General features: G+C 46.4%; 1 protein-coding gene across 1 annotated transcript in view; it reads left to right on the top strand.

The window, feature by feature from the left end:
* Positions 1-1,241: 1,241 nt before the first annotated feature.
* P2rx3 (purinergic receptor P2X 3) overlaps positions 1,242-21,353 on the top strand; it is a 37,731-nt gene continuing 17,619 nt past the window's right edge. Inside the window, exons 1-8 of the mRNA XM_021193776.1 lie at positions 1,242-1,544; positions 10,510-10,645; positions 11,042-11,113; positions 11,322-11,385; positions 11,892-11,985; positions 12,239-12,316; positions 12,979-13,120; positions 13,613-13,749. Coding sequence (XP_021049435.1) covers positions 1,426-1,544; positions 10,510-10,645; positions 11,042-11,113; positions 11,322-11,385; positions 11,892-11,985; positions 12,239-12,316; positions 12,979-13,120; positions 13,613-13,749 — 842 coding nt within the window. The 5' untranslated portion in view covers positions 1,242-1,425. The remainder of the gene's footprint in view (positions 1,545-10,509; positions 10,646-11,041; positions 11,114-11,321; positions 11,386-11,891; positions 11,986-12,238; positions 12,317-12,978; positions 13,121-13,612; positions 13,750-21,353) is intronic.

The raw sequence follows: 21,353 nt of genomic DNA, 5'->3' as shown, positions 1-21,353 counted from the left end.
GGAAGAGCCTAGCAGATGGCTGCATTAAGTTCAAGTGGTGGTGTCAGATTTACCTTTGAGCTAGAACTTACTTGAAATCACATCAGCATGCATTGGCAGAAGCCATCGGATGGCCTCACATAGCACCGGAGCGCATCTTGCAAAATCTGAAGCCAGGTCTGAAAGAGATGCTTGAGTTTATCTCGCTCTTCCTCATTTTACAGATGAGAAAAATAAATGAGACCACAAAAGATTTGCCCAGGGTGTCAGTCCATTGCCATCAAATTTGGACCTGAGAACTCAGACTCTTTAACATCAGCCTTTTATAATCATGAGGGTCCAGGGTTTAGAGTGATCTCTAGCTTATGTCCTAAACAAAGACAGGGTAAACCCACAGTTTCCCTGAAAAATCAGTGCACTGACTTGCTCAGTTCTGGGATTTGATATAGATAAAAATGTGTTTTGTCATTCAGTACTTGTGACTTTAACCACTGTCATTGCTAGCACTATTTAGCTAAGTCAAACTGGGCTTAAGACATAATGAAAACCTATTGTTAATACAGTGCGTTTCTAGGATCTGACAAAACTGTTGAAGATGGTTAAAATAGCCCAACCTCTTAGGAGCACATACCCTAACAAAAGATTTAAATAACTTCAGGGTTTTAAAAATAAAAGAGAGAGAGTTCAGTAATTTCCGTGCAACTAGAAGAGTTTCAACCAACTAGAGTTAGAAATTTCCACTTTGTAGTATTACAAACCTGTAATCACAACACTCAAAGACTGAGGCAGGAGGATTGTGAATTTGAAACATGGCAACATAACAAGTTAGACAACATAATGAGATGCTGGAGGGCAGAGAGGAGATGGTAAGAAATGCGTGTCTTCCTCCCAGGAGACACAGAACTGTCAAGAACCCTTTCTCCCTATTTGTGCTATTAGATAGAAATCGACAGACTCAGAGTGGAGTTCTTGGCTCAGGCAGATGAGCTAACTCAAGAGTGGGCAGTTACAAGGGGCTTTGGAGAATATGAAGCAGCTGGTGAGCTGGGATAGCGATGCTGATGCCGTGTAAGAGAACAGAATAGAAACAGTAGACAGAGTGCAGATGAAACATAAGTCCCAGAGGGCCCTAGCCAGCTGCATCTCAGGCAAGCTGGAGCCCGGGATTGGAGACCCCACCCCTGCTGTGACATCACAGGGGAGTGGAGTGAAGACGAATAAAAAAGGTGGTCCACCGCCCTGGCCCTGGACTGTTGGCTTCCAGAGTGTCAAGAGGAGAGACGAGGCACTGGGCTACAGTTTCCAGGCTTACAGGAACTGGCTCTTTTCCTCAAGCCCCATTAAGCAGCCCACTCCAGTTCTTGATCTTTGTCTCCTAGTCCTGAGGTCTTTTCTCCTTGGGCTGCATCCACAGCCTTTCTGAGTGGCTGTGAGCACTTTCTCAGTATGAACTGTATATCAGACTTCTTCACCTACGAGACTACCAAGTCGGTGGTTGTGAAAAGCTGGACCATTGGGATCATCAACCGAGCCGTCCAGCTGCTGATTATCTCCTACTTTGTGGGGTGAGTCCATGGTCCTTCGGATCCTGGGACAGAAGGGCTACCTGATGTCCTTCCCTCCCTCTCCCAAGACTGCTCTGCAGCTTCTAGACCCTCTTCTCTGGGAAACACTTTGATTTGTAGGAGCCATGTCCTCAGGATTGGCCTCTGCCACTCCCATCTAGACCCGTCCTCAGGTGCATTATTTTACCCAGAAACTCTTCCAGGATTCTAGACACATGCACCAAGAATATGAGTTCATTCCCTGGTCATTGAGTCAGAAAGGACCCATATGGTCCACCTTCCCAGACCAAAAAACAAAACCAAGGCAGACCCCTCCCCACATTTTCCCATTCCCCTCCACTGAGTCTTTAGAGTCTCAGAAAGATAAAGGAACGCAGGAAGGAGGCATGGAAACCAGGGAGGTGGGCTGATGTGTGGAAGAAGAACCAGCTAGAGAGGAAAGGAGAGTGCTGGGTTTAATGTAGACTTAGGAATTTCTTCTTGCCATGGGGCTAGATGGTGAGAGGTTAAAAGGCAAGAGACATCTGTTCTTGAAGAGCAAGAGAACTGCCCCCCAAGCTAAACAGAGACACTGATACACTCAAGGGAAGAGCTGCCAAAGAGAAAAGTACCTTTTCTGACTTAGTGTGGGGGCTTTCCCCCAAGAATGCAGAAATGATTCCTATTGTTAAACAGCATAAATTCTCGCCTTACTCTGGGTCATAAGACACATGGTAGGGGCTGCTCAAGGACCAGCAAGATCCCAACACCGCCCTCCTGCACACATACAAAGGGACTTTGGCAAACAATGGCTGGGAGGGAAGCACAGGTCTGTCCTTCCTGCGGTCATTTCTACACACTGGTTGGCACCAGGAAATGCAGGCAGAAACCTCAAGGGTTTTCTTTCCTGGCTTGTGGGTCTGTGGCCACTTGCCGTTCCTTGAGACAATGAGTCTGTGTGTGAAAGACAGCCAGTAGCTAAGTCATGAGTTAATTCAGGCAAATCAAAGAGTATGTCCTGTGTGCATGTGGCTGGAGTTGAAAGATGGGAGTAGTGCGGAGAGGCTGGATGTGTGTGGATAGGTGGGCAGATGCGGTTTTTTCATAATTCTGTTCCATGGGTTTAATGAGAGTCTGTAGGCTTTGGTATAGCATTGTGGGGACATCAGAAGGAAGTCAAGCTATGGAGTGGGATTAAATGGCTTTAAAGCTACTTTCCTATGTTGAAGTTTCGTGAGAGATATCTAGATGTTCCATGTCGCTTTCTCCAAATTTGGCTCAAAACTGGTTTCTTTTTGGTTGGCTAATGTGGTTAGTTTTTGTTTTTAGAGACAAAGTCATATCCATCCAAGGTTATGGACTTACTACACAGGTTAAGGTGACCTTGAATTCTTTATCCTCCTAGTGCTGGAATTGCAGGTGTGGGCCACCACATCCATTTCATGGCTGGCTGAACCCAGGGCTTTGTGCATATTAGGTCAGCACTCTGTCAACTGAGCTACATCCTCAGCTGGTTCTTAAGCCTTCTGTGTGGACATAGATATCCAGTACCTTGATTGTTGATAGCCACAGGATGGTATATTGGTCCAAATGAAAAAAAAAAAAAAAGCTTTTTCAGCACATTCCTAACCGGGCCTGGCTCTCCTGGCTCCAGGCAGGACATTGATGGAAGACAGAGACAGCCGTCTCCTGGACTAAGCCCCCTTAGCCCTGCACTGCTCTTGGCTGCCCCCTCATCAGAACCAGATTCAATCCTCCAGTGCTAGGAGTTTGAGTCCAGTCTGCTCAAGGGAGCATGAGAGAGGCTCTTTGGAGTCTTGATATGCAACCCCATCCATCTCCTATCCTGACAGCTCCCTGGGCAACAGTGCCTCAAAGTTACATCAGCACACTCAACAGCCCAGCCCCCGGCCCAAGCCCATCTCTGTTTATAGGAGCCCAAACACCATGTGACTTCATGAACGCATTGTGATTAATTTAGCAAAAGTGCATCAAGCGTCTCTTCATGTCAGGCATTATTGTACAGTGAGGGTAGAGCAATGGGCAGAAGCAGACAGGGTCTTTATCCTGTGAGCATCATACCCTGAGTAGAGCAAGAAGTTGATACTAACCCAGTATACTAATCCTCACAAACAAATGGAAAGTTTCAATGGCTTCTAGAATGTGCACAACTCCAAAAAAGCTGCCACTGTGGAGTCACTTTGGCTTCGTCTGAAAACCGAGGTGAGTTTTCTGAAAATGCAGTATCCATCCCAGGTTCTGAAGTATGGGTAGAGGCAACCAGAGAGAAGAGCACCTAAGGCCAGGAAGCCACGTCCGTGGAAGGAAAGCCTGGGCTATGGGGAGAAGAAAAGGAGTGTTGAGCAGCAGAGGCTAGAGTGTAGAAAGGCCCCTGGGAACACAGAGGTCAGACTGGCATCCTAGGAGGACCAAGAGCGTTTGCTTCCACAGAAACAAAAAGAACGAGAAGGAAGTTAATGACACTGTTCAACCTATTTTGGGGGTGCTGGGACTGAGGGCGAGCACTGTAATCAGAGCTGAGCAGTCTGATGTGCCCAAGCATTAAGAGTAGGAGTGGATGTAGGAAAGCTTACAGGAGAAGCTAACACTACCTCAATAGAATTCTAAAGTTGTTTTGTTCTTTTTTTACATTTTATTTTGTTCCTTTGGGGGCGTGGAGCATGGGTATGTGTAGAGGTAAGAGAACAGTGGGGTGGGGGTGGGGGTCAAATCAGTTCCCTCCTTCCATCACGTGAGTTCCAAAGATGGAACTCAGGTCCTCAAGCTTGGCAGCAAGTACCTTTCCCCACTGAGCCAGCTGGCCTGTCTGCGCCTTGAAGGGATATTGTGGTGTTGTCTCTTAACTAATACCTGAGTCTTCCCCCTGTTATTTTCTGCCAGGGAGACAGGACACAATGCCTCACCTAGGAAGTGTTGCACACTTGCAGCAGCATGCCACCTAATCATCTGGGCGCTAGCCTCAGCTGCCTGGTGTGGCTGACACTTCACTCAGCTCTGGTGTACAAGATGCTGGGGATACCATCCTTTTGATACCCAGGTAGCACCCAAGACTCCATGTCTGCATGCTAGGTGACATGCTAGGAGGATCCCTTGGATCCCTCAACCTCTATGTACAAATGGGGACGACACCCACTGTTGCCTGGTTCCTCCCTAGACCAGAGTCTCTGGATAAGGGGACTACATGGTGTGACTACCGCTTGTGAATCTCAGGCCCCATGATCTAGGAAATGGGTGTAAGGGAACCTCCTATCAGCATGTTCTTAGGTGACATACGTCAAGTGCCTTTCCCTAGATGGTGACTCAGTAGTATTAAGTTATATACGTAGTAACTATTACTGTTCCTAGACTCCCTATTGTGCCTTCCTCTTTCCCTCTACCCATCTCACACCTTCCTAAGAGACCCCTCTCCTCTGACACCCACAATGCACACATTTCACACCCACTCCCTGGCCTCCTCCTTGACTCCCTAGGGATAGACGAGAGGGTGTTGAGATACTGCTTGGGCCTCTTTCCTGCACATCCCACCTGCCAAGGAGCTGCCACTGCCTTCCGCTCTATAAATAATAAACCAGAAATGCGAGGAAAAAAAGAGAGAGAGAGAGAGAAGTCAGAGCGGTAGAGTAAATGCCAAGAATCAGAGGCTCAGTCCTGCTGCATCTAAGTCCTGGCCTCTAGAGACAGCCTCAGCCCCTCTGTTCTGGAAATGAAGCAACCCCTCACCTCCCATTGCTAGCTATGCTGATGCTGATGACGTTCTCAGCCCCATGGGGCCACTGAAATTCTTCCATTTGTTAACTCAGAATTCTAATGTGGCTTTTCCTCCCTACTGGGCATACAAGGAGTCTTAAAGGAAGAGGAGGAAGAAGAGACTGGTTAATTGTTTCTCCATCCCAAGCCCCTTCCTCCTGAGACCTTCCTGAGTTAGGGGATGCATTTCTATCAGTGAAGCAGGGGCTTGAACTGAGTTAGAGCTAGAGACCTTACAGTGGGGTGATTGGAAGTGATCCAGAGCAGATTGCCCTGTTCCCAGCTATGTGACTCTGGGCAAGTTCACATACCCTTCTCTGTGTGTTTACCCATGTGTGGTATAATGGTCACGATATAGCTATCTCGTTAAGGCTTTATGGAAGGGGTCTACTTAGTGTCATAGAGTTGCTTGTATGATAGGGCATCTACAAATGTGCCCTGACTTTAGAGACAGGGGACTGGGCTCAAAGAACCATTTCTTTAGCTCAACAGCAAGAAACATATCCATCTGCATCAAGACACACTGGACAAGGCACGCTGGAGTTCCAGAAGTCTGTATTTGGACCGTGGCTTACTCTCTGATGAGTGTTCAGCAGCAGTCACCATCTTAGCTGAATCAGAGTCAGGCCCCCCAAACCTCGTTCCCCATCATTCCAGAGGGCATGAGGCCATGAGCTAATGGTGCTCTTTCAGATAACTTCCTCAGATTCTGTAACAAGATGCTGCCTTCTCTGTTAGAATATAACATGCTGAATGAGACTTAATGAAATTCCTCCCCTTCCAAAAAAAAAAAAAAAAAAAAAAAAAAAAGGAAAACTATTGCAAGAGTGAGCGGTAAAGCAAAACAGCACTGCAGACTTCTCAAAGGCGTGGTGCTCAGAAGACCATTTTACAAGCATGTGGATAAGGCTTAATGGCACATTAATCAACTTGCCGGTTGCTACAAGGCAGCCACAATAAAGCAGGTAACAGGTTTGAAACCATTTGGCAGATCTGTGACTCCACCCTCTTTCTCTGTGCAAGAAAGCATTCAGAATCCAAGTGAATGTTGCTACAAAAAGAAGCAGATAAATATGAGATGGTTATGCTAATTAGTTTAATAGACTCATCCTATAATGTATACTTGCACTAAAACATTCACATTGATAGCTGAATGGCTAAAGTACTCGCCTTGCAGACCCAAGGACTTGAGTTCAATCCCCAGAACTTGTGTGAGAAGGCCTTAGCATTGTGGCTCCTTCTAATCCCAGTGCTGGAGAAATAGAAAGGTGGGTCTCTGGGGTTTTCTGCCTAGTTGGTCTAGCTTAGATTCTGAGTTCCAGTTCAAAGTGAGAGACCCTGTCTCAGGTAGATAGACAGACAGATGTTGCATAAGTCAGACACATGTTGCATGGGTCAAGGATGCAGGGATGGTTAGGGCAGTAAGAGAGCCTATATATAAATCTACCATCTACCATGCCTGATTGAACTTAAATTCAGTCACCAAGACTCTTGGAATACAAATAGAGAACTGGCTCCCACAAGTTGTCCTCTGACCTCCACAATCAAATCTCTACTCAAAATAATAATAATAATAATTAATTAAAAAGTAGGCAGTTTCTGAGAATGTCACTTTTATTTCCTCAGATGAAGAGCTAAGACGGGAGCCATACCCAAGCTGCATACACACCTCGAGCCTTACCTTCTCTGTTAGGGATTAAAGGTGTGTGCTAAGGGCATGTCTGGATTCCAGCCAGATCATATCTTTGGATGTGATCCCTTGCCAGTTCAGCCATATTGCTGGATTAAAATTTCTCTACACCTTTAAGTGTAAAGGAATCAAGAGTTTCAGTGAAAGAAGCCCTGTTATGAGGATGGTACTGAATAAAGAGAAATGTGCAAAGCTCAGCCTCTCTTTGCAGTAGGTCTGTCTTTCCTACAAGTGACTCTACTTCCATCAGTGTCCTTAGAGCAGATTCCTTCTGCATCGTCTAACAGTATAAGGACCTCAAAGGCCATACGGTTCAACCTCCACCCAAGAAAAATGTCTCCTCTTAGCATACAAACAACATGGGATAGCAAGCTTCCCAGTCTTTTCAGCTATGTAGTACCCACCACATGTACCACCTTCTGAAGCTGCAGTTGATGTCAGGGGATTCCTGGGCAGGCCGCCCTTTCTGCCCCCTTTTAAATGCCTCCTACCAGCCCAGCCCAGGTATTGTCTCTGCAGCTGCCCTGCCAGGGATCCCCGCAGCAAGGGATCTTGTGAGCAAAACTGCCTCATATTCCCTCTGCCATCTCCTCATGTGGTTTCCCAACCTTTGGTAGAGGCAGAAAATGCTAACCCCGCCTTTCCAAAGTATGCTGTTCGATGCTGCCAATTGTCAGAAATTCTCTCTCCTCAACTGGTTTCTCTGATCAGGAGGGCTTAGGAGTGTAGTGATAGAGGGCTTCCCTAGCACTTGTGAGGCCCTAGGTTCCATACTCAACATTGCAATAAAACAGCTGTAATAATAATAACGATAAAGTTAAAAATTTTATCATATTACTAGTTTGTTGTATAGAACATTCATTTTTCCCCAAACCTATTTGATAGATTTTTCTCACCTATAGAATAAAGACTTTTGCCTTCCAGTGTGTCGCCAGGACCAAATGCCTCCATGTGTCAAGCTGGAACAGTTACTGAGACTGAGTATCTTGAACTCTGAGGGCTATGGTGGCCACACAAAGAGGAAGTCCTTCACAGTTATGCAGAGTCAATAGTAGGAGGACCTCCCTGCTGCCAGGGAAATCTGGGAGGATCTGAAGAAGCAGGAGAGAATGGAAGAGAAGGAGTCTTGCCTCATCCACTTGATCCCATAATGGCCCGAGGGAGTCTATGAGGGTGACTCTACCTGAGACTCCTAGCAGTGGGGGATATGGAGGCTAAATAGCCTCCTCCTGTGGCCAGGCAGGACTCCCAGTAGTGGGATAAGGGCAGCAGCCCGCCCACAAAATCATTGACCCAAAATTGGCCCTGCCTACAAGAAGTATAGGGACAAACATGGAACAGAGACAAAGATAGAGCAGAGACAGAGACTGAGAGAATGGCCAACCAATGGCTGGCCCAACTAGAGACCCATCCCATGGGCAAGAACCAATCCCTGACACTATTAATGATACTCTGCTATGCTTGCAGACAGGAGCCTAGCATAACTGTTCTCTGGGAGGCTTCACCCAGCACCTGATGGAGAGCCCCACAGCCACATATTAGACAGAGCTCAGAGAGGCTTGTGGAAGACTTGGGGGAAGGACTGGAGGACCTGGGGGTGGGGTGGGGGGTAGGGACTCCACAAGAAGTCCAACAGAGTTAACTAGCCTGGACTCTTGGGAGCTCCCAGAGATCCACCAACCAAAGAGCATCCATGGGCTGAACCTAGGCTCCCCGAACATGTAGCAGAGGTGCAGCTTAGTCTTCATGCAGGTCTCCCAACAACTGGAGTTGGGACTATTCCTGACTCTGTTGCCTGCCTGTGTATTCCATTCCCCTAACTGGACCACCTTGTCCAGCCTCAGTTGGAAAGGATATGCATAGTTCTGCAGTGACTTGATGTGCCAGGGTGGTTTGGTACAGGGGATGGAGGGCCCCCCTTCTCAGAGGAGGAGAGGGGGAGGAGCTGTTTGAAGGGGGGCTGAGTAGAGAGGGAAAGCCTGCGATTGAGATCAGTAAGTAAATAAATTACAAAAAAAACAAAAAACAAAACAAACAAACAAACAAAAAACCCTACAGAAGATAGGTAATGGGCACTAGGTGGAAGCACAATGCAAGGAATAAAATCAGTGTCCCGCCTTTCCAACAGTCCCCACATCCTGGCAGAGGCACACACTGCCCACACCCTCTCCCTCCAAATTTCTCAGCTGACCCTTGGTCGGGTGAAGACTGCCAAGTACCCTGCTCCCACGGCCTCTCACCAGTTCTTTTCTTGAATAGCCACCTTGTCTCCGGTACACGGGGCACAAGCATGGATAGAGTTCGGGATGCAGCCTGAGACTTTCTGTCTCTTCTCCCTCCTTGGTGCATGCTAGAGAGGGGACCTCATTAGTTATCAGCAATAGTTGCTTTTAGACATGAATGTGGCCACAAGGGGGTAGAAATTCCTTCTTAGGGAAAAAAAACTAAATTTTTTTTTTTAACTTTTTGAGACAGGGTTTCTCTGTGTAGCTCTTGCTATCCTGGAACTCCCTCTGTAGACCAGGCTGGCCTCGAACTCAGAGATCCACCTGCCCACTGGGATTAAAGGTGTGCAACACCACTGCCCAGCTCCTTTTTTTTTTTTTAAGATTTATTTATTTATTTTATGTATGTGAGTACACTATAGCTGTCTTCAGACACACCAGAAGAAGGCATCGGATCCCATTATAGATGGTCGTGAGCCACCTTGTGGTTGCTGGAAATTGAACTTGGGACGTTTGGGAAAGCAGTCAGTGTTCCTAACCACTGAGCCATCTCTCCAGCCTCCCCACTCCTTTTTATTTATTTATTTATTTTAAATCTGCTGGGTTTTGTGTGTAAATCACAAATAGGTGGAGACTGTAGCCTAATATTAATAGAGCACTTTCCTTGTATTCTGGCATCTATAGTGCCATCTTTTATTTTCACTAAAAAAAAAAAAAAAAAAAAAAAAAAAAAAACACCTGGCAGGACAGAATAACGCAGCTCTAGGAAGGTGTAAACAGTAGATAGAGGACTCACAGGCCAGCCAATCTAACCAACCACCGAGGACCAGGTTCAGTGATCCCTTACTTCAAAAATCAGTTGGACAGAGAGTGACAGAGGTGATGTTGGAGTGTTTATCTCAATATCAGCTTCTGATGCCTGGCCTGGTGCCACTTGGGAGGCACAGACAGATAGATCCATATGAGTTTGTGGCCAGCCTAGTCTACAAAATGTGTTTTAGTCCGGCCAGGGCTGTTTTTCTGTTTCAAACATTAAAAAGCCAAACCTCAGCTTCTGGCCTCCCACGTGGCACATGCTGGGGTGTTAAGGGTGTTCATAGGGAAGCCATTAGAAAAAGAAGCCCAAGGGTGCTCCTTAGAGGTGGCTTTGGAGATTCTCTGAACTAAGCAGGAACTCATCCCAACACATCTTCCTGCCAAGCACACCCGTGTGACTCTAATGTTGGCAGGAAGGAGAGTTATCCCAGCCCCTGTCTCCTGAGCCTGTGGACTTTTTCTCTGCGTCCCTGCTCTTCCCTTGCAGGTGGGTTTTCTTGCACGAGAAGGCCTACCAAGTGCGGGACACCGCCATTGAGTCCTCAGTGGTAACAAAGGTGAAAGGCTTCGGACGCTATGCCAACAGAGTCATGGATGTGTCAGATTATGTGACCCCACCCCAGGTATGGTACCCTACCCCAGGGACCTGTGCATGCCCATGTCTGGGGAGGATGGGGACAAAGGGCGAGTGTCCCAAACCAGCAGTACTGCTCGAGAAACAAGAACTGGCCCTCCAAAAATGCAGCACTGAATATCAAGAAGCTAGACTTCCCCCCACCCCTGACCCTGTCCTGCCTGTGTTTTAATGGTGACCAGTACAGGAAAAAGGCAAGAGGGGCCATCAGGTGGTTAGAAAGAGTTGGACTGGATGCCAGCTGCCAAGGTCCCTTGGATGCCCCTTGTTAGCCCTGCCACCTTGGCCAAATCATTCTACCTAGGGCTTCCTGTTCTGTGGAGTAGAAACAGCTTCCTGCCCTACAGATTGGGACTGGGCTTTTCCTCTCCCTTCTCCTCCCAAGGGCACTTCTGTCTTTGTCATCATCACCAAAATGATCGTTACTGAAAATCAAATGCAAGGATTCTGTCCAGAGGTGAGTGGAACAAGTCAAGGAAGCGTACTGGCAGGAGTAGGGCAAGTGGTGTGAACAGAGCCCCATAGTATGGCCTCAGAGCTGTGACTGCACCTGCCACCCACTAGAGGCCGCAGCTATGGGAACTTGTGGGAGGCAATGGGAATTAATGGGCTGACCAGGGCCAAGGGAGGGGCCTTCATACACCTGTGACCCTGTCCCCCCACAGAATGAGGAGAAGTACCGCTGTGTGTCTGACAGCCAGTGTGGGCCTGAGCGCTTCCCGGGCGGGGGTGAGTGCAGTCCTTTCCTCCCTCCCTCTCCAACCCCCAAGCCTTCATGGGACTCTAAAGGGCAGAGAATTTGGGGATAGCCCATGGAAATGGGTCCAACCTACTCACAGAGGTTTGCTGGGTGCCCAGACCCAGCTGGGGCTGTGGAGGTGGCATGGTTCCTGCCCCAGGAGTTTAGTCTGGGTACTACAGTGGTAACACAGAGTAGCAAGTAGTACAAAGGGAACAGAGGACTATGGGTGGATACCCAGGGGAGGGAGCAAGGTTGTTTCAGAGAGGTGGCTTCAAAGCCCTCCTAGAAGTGGTCTGAAGACGGCAAGATGGAGCTTCAGGAAAAGCCCTCCAGACAAAAGGGATGGCTCAGGCAAGGAAGAAGGGTTCTGGGCTATTTAGGATGCATGCAGCAGGTTGGCTTGCCTGGCTTATCTGCCAGGGTCCCTGGTGAGGAGGGGCATGGGGGTGGCAAGGGGCAGGATGTCACCTGCTCATGCAGCTCTGCCCTCCAGGGATCCTCACGGGCCGCTGTGTGAACTACAGCTCTGTCCGTCGGACCTGTGAGATCCAGGGCTGGTGCCCCACCGAGGTGGACACTGTGGAGATGTAAGGCTCTAAATATCCCAAAGCTAATGAAGGGTTATGTGGGTCCCCAACTAGTGTTCTTTCTTGGGGTAAGAATGTGATCTCAGTGTGCCTTCTCCCCTGTTCTGCCTCTGCCTCCTACCCTCGCTGCCTCGGGCCTGTGATCTTTCTATAAGCTGCCTCCTTTCAAGAGGCACCTATAAAGAAAGATTCCTGAGAAAAGCCCCCTGTCTCCCCTCTTCTGGAGAGCTGAAGCCTCATTTCCCCCCAACAGGCCTATCATGATGGAAGCTGAGAACTTCACCATTTTCATTAAGAACAGCATCCGTTTCCCTCTCTTCAACTTTGAGAAGTGAGTCCTTGATTCTTCCCTTATTCACCCTGCCATAGAGGTCACTCATGTTCTCTCCATCTCCCCATCTCCACGGAGCCCCTGTCCCTCAACAGACCTCGACGCCAGATGTCCAATAGCCAATTTCTCTGCCAGTTTTCCTGCCTCAGAGCTCTGAGCCCAAATGGGAGTTCTGCTTGGAGCAGGGGAAAGAACTTAAGCTGGCTGTGGACACTGAGGCCTCCTGCAGTTGGAGTCTGAAGTGTTTGTCACTTGTATTTCTTCCCATCTCAAACCCTCAAGTAGAGAGTTTTTTGTCTTAGTTTGCTCCCATTGCCTCGACTCCCGCATTCAGCAACTGTCTGGTAGTCATGTATCCATCCCAGCGGGCACTGCAGAGATGCACCAAGTAATTAGGAGAGACTCTGGTCACCAAGAGGCCCAGCCTGGTAGTTTGGAGACATTAGCCACAGACATTCATAGTCCTAGTATGAGATGGAACATGATGGGGGTTACAAAACCGTAAGGGGAAAGGGGGGGATAGATGGGAAGTGACTGAGAGATGGTTCAGGTAGATGACCCCCCCCCAGGATGTGGAGGGCCCGAAGCACCCAGAAGATGAAAGCATTTAGGCATTGCCATCTTTAATTCTGGGCCTACCTACTCTCCTCTTTCCACCCCAGGGGAAATCTCCTACCTAACCTCACCGACAAGGACATAAAGAAGTGCCGCTTCCACCCTGAAAAAGCCCCATTTTGCCCCATCTTGAGGGTAGGGGACGTGGTTAAGTTTGCTGGGCAGGATTTTGCCAAGCTGGCCCGCACGGTGAGAACTTGTCCCTTCCCTGGGACCCCCTACCTTCCTACCTACCTGGAAAGCTTAGCCTTAGACTTCAGGGAAAGCCACTGGGATGCTGGGCAGGAACTGCAGCAAGACGATGCCACCTGGTGGAAGCACCCTAGACCTGCAGATCCCTGGATCCCAAATCCTATCCATCCATCCCCAGTGATCTTGCCTCTACCTCCCCATAGCCTCAGTTGCCCATTCTCATCATCCCGGTTCACCTCAGAAGAGGCCTTTGGTCTCAGAAAAGCACCACACCACAGGAAAGTGAGCTACAGTAGTGTTCTGAATCCTGTGTTGCATCGTGGGGACTTCAAGGCTCCAAGTTCTTCCCCTTAAGGACACCCTCTCTACCAGTCACTCTCTTCCCTCCCCACTGCCACCTCCATCCAAAGAAGGGAAAAAATTCACTCATTGGAAACCCTCAGCCCTGACTTGGCCCAGGAGAGACCTCATATTTGGCCCCTTTTTCAGGGTGGAGTCCTGGGCATTAAGATCGGCTGGGTGTGTGATCTGGACAAGGCCTGGGACCAGTGCATCCCCAGATATTCCTTCACTCGGCTGGATGGAGTTTCTGAGAAAAGCAGTGTTTCCCCTGGCTACAACTTCAGGTAAACCCCACTCCTGAGCAGAAGCAGAGGCCACGGGCAGCCCCAAAGAAGTTCATCTCAGGCAGAAGTGCACAACTGGAAGGAAACTCCTCATGTCCTTCTGCTGCCCATCAGGCTTCAGTTCCTGCTTGGGAAGGACTTCCTGACAGCCATTCCCAGTGGGTGGGCTATGCTGTGAGGTTTGGATTCATGTCTTTTAAAAGGATCCAACTTAGAAATCTGCTGAGGTAGGTTATTAGATCAGATGGCCAATGTCATCCTGAGTAATTGATTCTGTAATTCTTTACCTGTTTTTAGCTACAACGTGCCTCTTTCAGTTCCAGACAGCCCCACTCCCTGTCCTGTGCCTGAATTTTTAAGGCTCTTACTCCTGAAAAGTAATCACAGTATCTGGCCTTGTTTCTTTTTCTAAAATGATAACTTGGCATTTCTTTCCAAAACCAGGAAATCCCACGATTCACAGACAGCAACTATCGATCACTTTAGGACTTTTCGGGTCGGGGGAAGCTTTTAAATATCATCTAATTGATATTCCATATGGCTCTGTGCCCTAAAGGATTTTTACTTTTTCCATTAGGAAAAAGGGAAACCAGGAGCAGGGGGAGGAACTCTGGGTGAACTGTTTGGAATAGCTGAGCCCTTGAAGAAGTCCTTGACCTCTTCCCTGTCCGTGTCCCCATCTGTGAAATACTAGTTCACCTGTGAATCCTACTGGTCAATGCATGAATCGCTTTGGATTTCAGTTTTGTTCTCTCTCTCTCTCTCTCTCTCTCTCTCTCTCTCTCTCTCTCTCTCTCTCTCTNNNNTGTGTGTGTGTGTGTGTGTGTGTGTGTGTGTGTGTGTGTGTGTGTGTGTGTGCATGCGTGCACGTGCCACATGCCAAACACTCATGATGTGGCATGTATACAGAAGTCAAAGGGCAAACTTTGCTTGTTTGTTGAGGCAGGATCCCACTTGGTCATTAGTGCATGTCAGGATAGCTGGCCTACACACTCCAAGTGATTCCCCTGCCTCTGCTCCGCAACACCTAGTAGGAACACACTGGGATTACAGATGCCTGTGCCATTGCATCTGGCTCTTACACATGATGTGAACCCAGGTCACCAGGCTTATACACTGAGCACTTTTGTCATTCGAGGTATCTCCTCAGTCCATCCCTTAGTTTGTGAAAATTCCAAAACTTCTTAAAGATCCTGATTTAGTATACAATGTTATATGCTAAAAAAGCTAAGAAGACTAAATAGGTAGTGGTGGGGCAAATGCGTAGAAGACTCCAGCCTGTGGGTTAATGCAACCACATTCCTGCTGGGTCTTCCCACCTAAATAAACACTCCCTCACACATGGCTAGAAGTCTGTCTCCTAGGTCAATCTAAGTCCTGCCACATTGATAATCAAGATTAACAGTCACAAGTCTTCACTTTGTCAACTTGACACCCAAGCATATTGATTTTAATCATAGCATTTCACTCCCAATCCCTAAAATCTCATGTTCATTTTATAATACAAAATACATTTAGTTCATCTCTATAAGTCTTCAATATTTCAACAGCCCCCAAAATTCAGTAGCGTAAATGGAGTTGTTGGAGTTTGTCAAAAGACCACAGAGATCACCATCGCTGCAATCTGCACGAGGATTTTCATTATTCCAACATGTTGGGGACTCCCTTCTCAGCACGCAGGCCAGAGGGGGACACTGAACAAAGGAAGAACACACGTTTTATACCTTTGTAAGGGGCAGATTTGAGCAACAGGTTTTTCATTGATGTAGCAAGTAACCCTTTCAAGCATTGGTTGGTTTGTATAGTGACTAAGTAACCCTTTGACCTAGTGGCTCACTTTGCTTGCCCCCATTGTGGGTTATTATGATTTGGTCAGCAAAGAAATAGTACATTTGAACTTATGGGTCAGCTATTAATGTCACAGCTATTAACATCACAGGGAATCCTAGCAAGGTCAGGGAGGTTTGTGGTCTTTCTCAGAATTCAGTGTGGGGCGGGGGGGGGGGACAGGAGAAGTCTTCTGAGAATTATTATTTTTGTTATGGTTATTTTCTCTGACAGCTAATATATTATTTTGGCAGCTGTAGGCTTAATCATTTTTACCACTAAAACTATGTTTTTACATTTGTTTAGTCAGCCAGCATTCTTATCTGGCTCTGCACTTAGCCTGCTAGTACAGTTTGGAAAGTTCTTTTCAAAGGGGGAAGTTACTGCATGGTCTTGAATTCATTTTGGATATTAAAGAGTCTCTTAAGAGACTTGGGACATCTCTTAATTTAAAAAAAAAAAGTCTACAACTCACTGACTTCTCATATACAGTGGCATGAAAAAAAATTCTCCTTCCAAAAAGGAAGAATGGTAATAGAGCAAGGAAAAACTATGCCAAAGTCAGACTGGATCACAATAGGGCAACGCCAAATTCTGTAGTCCTGTGTATGGCATCTGCGGCTCTTGGTGATGTTACCCTGGCTGCATCTGCCTTGGGTAGCTGCAGTGTCCTTGTTCTGGTGCCTGCAGGAATCATAGACTCTTTCTTGGGCTAGTTCTACTTCATGCCTGCAGTTTTTCTTAGAAAACATTCTCCATTCCTAGCACCTTCAATATCCTGGAGTCTCTATTGCAGCTTAGGCTTCACCTCCTCAGCTTCACACAACAGCCTCTTAATGCTTCCTGACCTGACTCAACTACGCATTGATTGGCTAGAAGTTAGTGGCTTCAGTAGCTTCTAGAACTTTGATGCTAACTTTTGTGACTCCTTCATTTCTGTATCTTTCATGCCTGTAAAAATTAGTGCCACATATACATTGCCTCCAAGTTCTGCTGCCAGATCAAGATGTAGCATAACCCCCTTAGACAACTGCTACAGCAACTTTTGTGGGCCTTTGAGGAAGACTCTGGGGAAACACTTTCCTTTGTGGCCATTTGGGACAAAGAATACCTGTCCTCTGTTCTGGTGGTGGCATACTTAATACAGACGACCTCTTTTTCAAATGAATTTCCGTTTCACCAGTTGGAGCTTTCTATGAGTGAGGCCTTGCCCTCAGGGTACCTTTCTAGTAGCTCTAGCACATAGTACCAATTTCTCTATAAGGGAAATGATTTCTTCAACAGCTAAAGCTGCTTTCTCTACAACTTTAAACTTGCTTATATTTCTTTCTCATCACACTGGACACTTTGTGTTTTCTACTGTACTTGCCTGTTTTCTTTCACTGTGACCTGGCACCAAAGTGGTCCATTAAGCTCTTACTACATCATTTTAGGGCCTCTCTAGTCTGGAGCTCCAAATTCCTCCTGCAAACTAGTTCCAAAGACCTGCAAACCCACATGATTACGTTTATCACAGTGTGACCCTGCTCCTGGTACCATTCTTTTGCATTAATTACTTTTCTAATTTCTGTGACAAAATACCCAACGGAAGCAATTGAGGAAGGAAGACATAATTTTGGCTCATGGTTTGAAGGCATAATTCACAATGACAAAAAAGCATGGCAGGAGTGTGATGTTGCAGGCCACATGGCATCCTCATTCAGGAAGCAGAGGGTCGTGAATGCAGGTTCCGCTTGCTTTCTCCTTTTTACTTGGTAGACACCGTAGCCTATGTAATGGTATTTACTGTCCAAACTCAGGGTTGTTCTTGACTCTTCAGCTAAATATCTTTGGAAAAGTCCTCAAAGACATGCCCATAAGTTGGTCTCCTGGGTATTTTAGATCTACCCAAGTTGACAATCAAGATTAACCATCACAATAATCCGCTTTCTTTTCCGCTTTACTTCACAACTTTAAGAAATAATGGCCCACTCCATTAACTTTTACATTTGATACTTTAAGATATATATGTATGTTCTCTGCAAAGAAGAATTTTTAAAAACTGAAATTGCTTTCATAATCAACTCCAGAGTTTAAAAAACCATAGGAAACAACACATATTTTAAAGTAGGTTAAAAATACTGTTTGGCTCACTGGAAGAAATTGGCATATTTATTCAGTCAGTTCATCACACTGAGATCAATACAAAGGATATTTGTATGGTGGCTTAAAAATAGTGATATATTTTAATAAAATTCTCAATCTAAAATACAAGTTTCCACACTTATAATTCCCCTTTGGCCATTAGAAGGTCTTCAGTCCTCCAAATGACTCATTTGGCAGAATGCTTATGAACACCATGACTATGATGAAGAGCCCAATTACTGGTACCATACAGGTTGTAGTAGGATCTTTCATTTGAAGAAGAGCTGCTTTGGAGTTCTGTATCTCCAGTTGATTATGCAGTGACTGTGCCCTAACTAGGTACAATAGGACCTGAGATACACTTAGTTCTAAATAAGCTTTGATTGAGGGTATAGATGTAGCTCAGTTGACAGAGTGTGTACCTACCATGAAAGAAACCTAGAGTTCCATCCTCAGCTCAAAAAACAAAAAACAACCCCCCCCCCACACACACACACAAAACCAAAGCCAGGAATGGTGGCATGTGCCTACAACCACAGCACTCAGAAAGTGGAAGAGAGATCAGTTTAAGGTCATCCTTGGCTACATAGGGAGTTCAAGGTCAGCCTGAACTATATGAATCCCTGCCTCAAATAAAGAAATTAGGTTAGATTGTTTATTTGGACAAGACTAGAAAGATGGTCTCTGAGGACTCTGTCAGTATAACACTCAGGATCTAAGGGAGCCACCCGAGAGGAATGGGCTCCTCTGAGGATCCCAAATAACTTACTCTCTTAGCAGAGGTGGATGTGCAAAGAAGCAAAACTATGGAGTTGGACCCTGGGTAAAGTTCCCTGAGAGTTCAAAGAAAAGTGCTGTCAGGAGACATCTGGCATCCATGCCTAACAGCGCTCTGCCTAAGTGCTACCACATCCCTCCACCTGAGTCCACCACCACTCTCACACAGCAATTGACACTCAAGGCCAAAGGCCACAGAGTAATCTTCCTGAATGTTCAGATAAGAGAAGAGGGCACACATTATGGTTTCAATGACACGGTGATTTTATGCTGTTGCCTAAATCTCACAAAGCTACGTTAACAGTAGGACTGACACTCATTACCCCAAGTGCATAGCATTCTGTATGCTTTGGCCAGTTATTCCTCACCTACTCTCGAAGGTAGATGCTACAACCCTTCCACTGTACTAATGAGAAAAGGCACGGGGTCTTGCGTTCACTCACTGCCAGTGTAACACATGGAGTACATTTGGAGACCTGGATGTGAATAAATATTCTTGACTGATATCTACCACAACCAGGAAAGCTTAGAGACATTCACAGTCGTTAATCCTCAGTGAGACATGCATAGCTGGTTGGTACCTTCTACCCTGCTGAAAAACAAAGAACCCTCGTTCTAGGGAAGTGAAAATACCAGCAGATGCCAGCGGCACAATTCACAGCCTGGCCTTTTGCCTCCCAAACAAGTTCATTTGTCTCTCCCTGCAACAGAGGCCAGACTCCTCAACACTCTATTGTTGCCTTCTGCTCTGGAGAGAATGAAATTATTCAGACTAGATTGGCCTTGCTATAAGCAGCACATCTGATACCCAGGGGCAGCTAGAGACCTGCACCTCCATCACTAACTACATCTGCAGCTCATTTCCATGCTCCCACCTCCCAACTCTCTGCAGCTCTTTGCTTGCAGAATCATTGATTTTGAGATTTACTAGGTGTTTAAGATCCATTGGGCATATCTAGACAAAGCTGTCCCCTTTCAGAGAGGAAACAGTAGCTCTGAGGGATAAGTGATTTGTCTGAGATTGTGAGAACAACTTAGTATATATAGCCTTAGAGGTAGTTCTATCCATGCTCCTGCATCTGTCTTCATAAGACATAATCCCAAACACAAGGATACTTCATAAGGTCGCCTGTTTGTAATGAGCCAGGTCCAGTTACTGGCAAAATATGCAGCCTTGGGGGTGCATCTCCCTTGAATCCTTACCTAACGTGCTTGGTTCTACCCATCTATATTATCCATCTATATTAATTTTTGTATGCTCACTAAAGGCTTTTGTTCTTTCTCCACCTGCAATTTGGTGGAGAGAATTTTCACTCCTAGGTTTGCCTATTCCCCATAGGTAAATATTCTAATTATCCCTCAACATAATGTTTTCAAAGCTTTTTTCCAAGCATATTGAGAGTGCAGTTGCTAGGGTTGTCTGGATTTGTGGTGGACAAAGTGCAGCTGTATCTAAAAATAAAACCTAGCAGTTCAACAATGCAGATAAAAGACCCCCAGGAGGCGGCATCCCATAGCTTAAACACAGGACTGAGAAGTGGGTCTTGCAGCTCAGGTAGACACTCAGTTCATAGGGTTTTAAGATGGGCTCCTTGTTGTAAGTGTGTGAGCATAGTGAGCCTGTGAGTGCATTCATGCGTTCGTTAGCTACGGAATGTGGCTAAGTCTGAGTGAGAGCAAGTCTCTCTCTCTCTCTCTCTCTCTCTCTCTCTCTCTCTCTCTCTCTCTCTCTCTCTCTCTCTCTCTGTGTGTGTGTGTGTATGTGTGTGTGTGTGTGTGTGTGTGTGTGTGTGTGTGTGTAGGCACTGATGGTTTAATGACAGATTTATAACACCGTATCTATCAGGGATTCAGCAGGAAGCAGATGGCAGTCTCAAATTGGGTAATTCGAGGAGAGCTTAATAAAGGGGCTGATCTGAAAGTGTGGGCAGAGTGCAGGGAAATCACAGGGCCCAAAGATAGTAATAGGACATGGGTCTGCAGGGCAGAGGGCAGAAGGCAGGGGCTGGAACTAAAGGCACATGGGCATGTGAGGAGAGGGAAGCCCTGCCAACATCCAGAATGGAGACAAAGCAGTGCACCAAGGCAGGGAGAAGCTTGAACCAGAAGGCACATATGAGATCTAGTCCAAGTCCCTCTACTACCATGCGGAGGCTGCTAATCCCTTTATGCTGTTGCTCAAAGTGTGAACCATTGCCCAGTAAAAGAACAGGCACTCACAGACGTAAGCAATTTTTTCTTAAAAGCCATTTTATCTACAAATATAGATTTTCTTTTAAGATTATTTATTTTATGAGTACACTGTAGCTGTCGTCAAACTCACCAGAAGAGGGCATCTGATCCTATTATAGATGCCTGTGAGCCACCTTGTGGTTTCTGGGAATTGAACTCAGGACCTCTGGAAGAGCAGCAGCCAGTTCTCTTAACCACTGAGCCATATCTCCGGCCCCCAAATATACATTTTCTTAAAAGATACTTTTGTTAGACTAGAGACGTAGGTCAGTGGTGGAGCACTTTCCTAGCATGTCCAAGGCTGTGGTTCTGAGGTCAGTCCCTAGCATGTCACTAAAAGATATTTGTCTGCAAATATAAGACCCACAGGAAGTAGTGACATGGACTTCTTTTCTCTCATATAGTCCTGTTACCCTCACAGGAAGTTAGCATCCTAGATGGGGGCGGGTAGGTCCTTCTCGCTCCTTATACATATTCAACCTAAAATTGCATGTCTTTGAAGACCTCAAAAGCTTACCTCTGTTAAGAGCCCTGAACGGTGAATCTGTGAAACCCTTTCTTTCACACCTGTGTTTCTGACCTCATTCACAGATCACCACACCTCCCACGCAGAAAGGTTTTGATTTTTTTTTTTTTTTTTTTTT

Source organism: Mus pahari, chromosome 3 (assembly GCF_900095145.1).
Source record: "Mus pahari chromosome 3, PAHARI_EIJ_v1.1, whole genome shotgun sequence".
NCBI lineage: Eukaryota > Metazoa > Chordata > Mammalia > Rodentia > Muridae > Mus > Mus pahari.
This window is presented reverse-complemented; position numbering and strand designations above follow the sequence as displayed.